The sequence below is a fragment of the Talpa europaea genome (assembly GCF_964194135.1).
Source record: "Talpa europaea genome assembly, chromosome: 4".
In the NCBI taxonomy this organism is placed as follows: Eukaryota; Metazoa; Chordata; class Mammalia; order Eulipotyphla; family Talpidae; genus Talpa; species Talpa europaea.
The window spans coordinates 71,086,473-71,091,200 of record NC_140070.1 but is presented as its reverse complement, the minus strand read 5'-3'; the positions used below and the strand labels follow the sequence as shown (position 1 = coordinate 71,091,200).

Here is a 4,728-nt window from a genome sequence, read left to right as displayed (position 1 = left end):
TCTGCTGCTTAAACTTGCTTGTAATTGCACCTTTGTTACCTGCACATTTTCACATAGAATATTGTTGTAACATGCTTTCATGTGGGTCTGGATGGAAGGTTAGTGGGCCTACACGATCATTTATTTATATTGTTTATATTACAATAATATATTGTAGACCAGTTGTAAGTTCATTTCTTTACAAATAAAAGCCTCTTCCATTTGGCTGGTTTCTTGAATATTTTTTTCTTTAAACTTATGACCCATAGGGAATTCTCTAATAAATAAAAAGCTTAATGAGGAATTTGAAAAAGTTTTAAGTGTTCCTAATTTAGAATCTGCTAAGAGTATAAATGGTTAAGAACCATATCTTTTGAAATATATCAGTCCCATGTAATGGGCAATTAGAATACGTTCAGAGGAAAAGTAACAAAGGAGAGTGGGCCAAGTTTAGATATTGTAGAACTGCTTTAAAAAATACACCCTGTTGTGTCCATCAGTCTAGGAATCACTCCTTTTGAACTTTGGCTATGTAGTTCACTTTGTTTCTGTAGCTGTGTGCTTTTTATTAGTCACTATTTTCTTTAAGCATTTTAAGTATTTTAAGTATCGTACTATCCAATACAGTGGTTATTCCTCTTCCATGTAGTATCTTCTGTTAACAAACATGCCCACAGCAGTGGACATATAATTCAAGTCAGGTCACACAATCATTCCCTGGAATTTTTTATATGAAGCCAGGAGATGCTTTAAGTTGGAATGAAAGTCCTGAGCTCTTGGCAGGCAGAATCCCCAGGGTGTGGAAAAAGTGACATCGTGTATTCTCCGAATAGTTTACCATGTCATCTTTCCAATATGGAGCTTTTTTTTTTTTTTAATTTTTTTTTTTTTTAGAAATTAAATTCCATTTTATTTTTTTTTAATTTTTTACATCATTGTTCATTTTTATTTTTTTTTTAAAACAGAATTTTTTTTAAAAGATTTTATTTATGGGCCTCCCCAGTGGCGCAGCGGTTGAGCGCTGGGTTGCAAAGCTGCCCGCAGCCTCTGCAGTGCCAGTTCGATCCCCAGCTGCTCCCCGGCCACCGGAGGAGGGTCCCACATGGCGCACAGACCTCTCCTGCCGCCCGCTGCTCCCCTCAGCAGTGTACTTTGGTCCTTCTGCCTGCTCTGCTCCCCGCTTTGGCTCTGGTGAATTCTCTCACCCTCCTGTGCTTCTGACCGTACCCAGTGCTTGTATGTATAAATAAATAAATAAATCTTTAAAAAAAAAGATTTTATTTATTTATACAAGAACCAGGGTACAGGCCAGATGCGTGGGAGAGTGAGAGGATTCACCAGAGACAGTGAGCAACAGAACAGGCAGACTGACGAAATACACTGCTGAGGGGAGCAGTGGGTGAGACAGGAGAGGTCTGCCATGCCATGTGGGTTGCTCCCCTGCTGGCCAGGATCGAACCTGTGCTGCAGAGGCTGCAGACAGCTTCACAGTGCAGCGCTCAACCGCATGTGCCACCAGGGAGGCCCTCATTGTTCATTTTTAAACAATTTGCTTCCCCCCTCCCCCAGGTGTAGTCCCCATAGCATTTCCTTCACCAGTGCACCCTTGCACCATCACCTCAGTCCCCTGTGCTTCTCCCTCCCTCCCTCTGATCCTCCCCTGCAATATGTCTCTGATTTATAATTATCTGTTTTTGTGGAACTTTTTCTTACAATGGTCAGCTTGGATTTGTATTAACTCACAGAAAATTCTCAACTATCCAGTAGCATTTCCCAAACTGTCTTTCATAAATGACTAAGTACTAATCAGTAAACAGGTTTCTTTACTACAAATTTCTAAGCCTTTGAGATGTTCGTGGCATTGTGCATTTTCAAGTGAAAAAATGGTAAGAAACAACATTCTTCACATTTCACTGGGAGATCATTCTTTTGAGAAACAATGAATGGGACTGAAGAGAGAAAGTACAGTGGTATAAGGAGCATAGGCTCTGAAGCCAGGACCTCTGGGCTTGAAACCAGTTTCCCCAATTATTAGCTTTATTATCGTGAGTGGGTTTTTACTTTTTAATTTCTTCATCTGTAAAATGGGGATAATAGTACTCATCATAGTTATATTAAGGATTAAATCAGTTGCTGCATGTGACACTTAAAACAGTGCCTTGCATATAGGCATAGAGGAAACACTTCCTAAGGCTTCGCTAATATTAATGATCCCTAGCACTAAGTTTTCAAATAACAGTAATCCACTGTGGATCATGAACTCAATTTAGTGGGTCACAGCCAGCACTAAAAGAAAAGATACTATGAAATGTATCTGCATAAGGATATTAGGGCATATACACTTACACATACTTACATAAATGAATGTGTATGTGTGATATAAAAAAATCTTACAGATGTCAAAAAACTTCAGTCACCAATTTAGGAAATGTGAGGTTTAGAGTTAGGCAATATATTTGTAAATGGTGATCAGAATACTTATGTAGTTTAATTCAAAGTGATTTCAGATTGTTTTGCCCACCGAGGGAAGTTTGGAAATGTCTGAAGACATTTTGATGGTTATGACAGAGGAAGGAGGTGCTACTGGCATCTAGTGGAGAGAGGCCAGGGATGCTACTCAGCCTCCTCCAATGACCAGGGCAGCCTCCCCCAACCAAGATTAGCCAACCCAAAATGCCAGCAGTGCTGAAGGATGAGAAACCTACTTTCAGTGTGATATGTTGCTGATGTGATTATGATTTGATGTGCCAATTATGTGACATTTGATAAATGAAGGTGACTCCGGTATGTCATGGAAGAGCTGGTCACTACTCGTAATTCTGTAAGTTAGGGAACGGAAGCTTTTCTCCCAGGACTATTGGCATTAAGTACAGAGATATATTTTTAAAAACTAGATCAGTTTAAGTTGAACTAGTTTTTCTCTTACATTAAAGAATACTTACACCAAGTAAGAAATACTTACACATGTTAAGAAAATGATCTTGATTTTCTTGCTCTGAACTTAAAGTGTTAAAGTTCATATGTTAAAATTAGTAGTAAATCTCAGGTTTCCATAACAGTTTGCATCCCAGGAGCTTTTTGGGTAACAATATGGCCAAATGTTAACTCCTATCACTTTGTGGCAGCAAATTGGTATTTGTAACATATAGTGTCCTGAACAGGTATAAAGTTTTTCTTGGAATTATTTTGTTTAAAAATAAATGAATAAATGATATCATAACCTAAAAGACACAGTCTGGAAAGGTGTAAGAATGGAGGTGGGGGGAAACAAGAAAATTGTCAAGTCATTATTCTTTCCCGTATGTAAAATTATGATTCTTACAGTAGTTTTTAAGTTTTAATTAGTTTTAACATGGCAACAATATTAACAAATTGTTACTGATATAGGCTTTTCGATGTGCTCAAGATTACGAATTGTAAATGGAACGAAACAGCATTTCCAGTTGACAAATGGATCCACAGTTAACACACTGTCTCTTAAATTAAGCTTGTGACAATTAAACCAGTAAATGGTAGCAATAAGAAAACTATTAACAAAATACAACCATGGGACATTCATCTCAATATATGCTGGAATCTGTACTTTAAGTAAAAGGATAATTACTTGAAGGAATACAAATGGTAACCAGGTACCAAGAAAACAGATAATGAACTTGGGCAAGAGTGTTTTCTTAGTGTTGACAGTATAACTAGCCTGGGATGAAAAGGGGAAATAAAGGATAGTCTCATTCATATAAGAAGTTATCCTCATACCGTGTACCAAGGTGATAACTTCTGAACAAGAGATTAGAAAAGCCACACATAACACCATCACCATGGCACAAGAAAGCCAGTAACCCTGCTCGCTGCTATAGAAAGGACACTGGTAAGAATAACCGTGCTGTGCCTCCAGGTGTGGGTACATAGCTGGATCCCCCAAAACATAAGCAAGGGTTGACATCCAAATTAAAATGACTATAAAGATATAAAATAACTTTTGATACTTAAATTGAAGCTTCGTGGCTTTACAGAAGTTCAGGCAATAATCTACACACGCTATGGAGAAGACTGGATAATGCAAAAAGCCGTAAGTACAAGAAATAATTTGAGTAAACAGGCAGATGTGGTATTTAGTAAACCTCATGCCTAAAAGTACAAAATCCCGGAAATAAGATATAATGGAAATGCTTGCCAAAAGTAAAAGATCAATGAATGCTAATGAAATGCAAAAATATTCCATGAAATTTTGATAGGTGTTTTTTCTTTTCATTCCTAGTGTAAAGATACTTAATAATGTTTTCCCAAGTATAATCAAGAAGAGCAGACAGTTACCATCTAGGGGCTGATTTGTTTGATGTAACTGGTATTGATAGGAGTTCTCTGAAGAAAGTGCAGTCATATTTTTAGTTAAGTTTCAGAAGGCATGCTGAAATACATATGATAAATATTGCTTCCCTTTATTTTCCATTCCTGCAAAGAAAAATAAAAAAACCTAGATGTTATCTTGATACTATCTCTATTTTAAAACTTTACAAAGCAAGCATCTTCTTTCTAAAAATCCAGTTTAACCTAATCATTTCCCCAAATACCTAAGAATTTATATTTCTCTTAATACTTAGAGATTGAGAATATGATCAAGATGAATTAATGTGTATAGTTCAGTGGCCCAGAACTCAGATTTATAAACCAAATTGTTATCTAAATTATTATATACACACAGGTTTCAATAACTTGTAAAAAGAGGGAAAAATTTCTATGGTACTAAAGCCA

At 36.8% G+C, this 4,728-nt stretch overlaps 1 protein-coding gene across 1 annotated transcript; it reads right to left on the bottom strand.

Annotated features, from left to right (window-relative positions):
• Window positions 1–3,343: 3,343 nt before the first annotated feature.
• On the bottom strand, window positions 3,344–4,357 carry GPR160 (G protein-coupled receptor 160; the record flags this gene model as incomplete). The annotated part of the gene is made up of 1 exon (XM_084231182.1): window positions 3,344–4,357. One exon carries the CDS (start codon window positions 4,355–4,357, stop codon window positions 3,344–3,346), a length of 1,014 nt encoding a protein of 337 aa, XP_084087308.1.
• Between the last annotated feature and the right edge of the window lie 371 nt (window positions 4,358–4,728).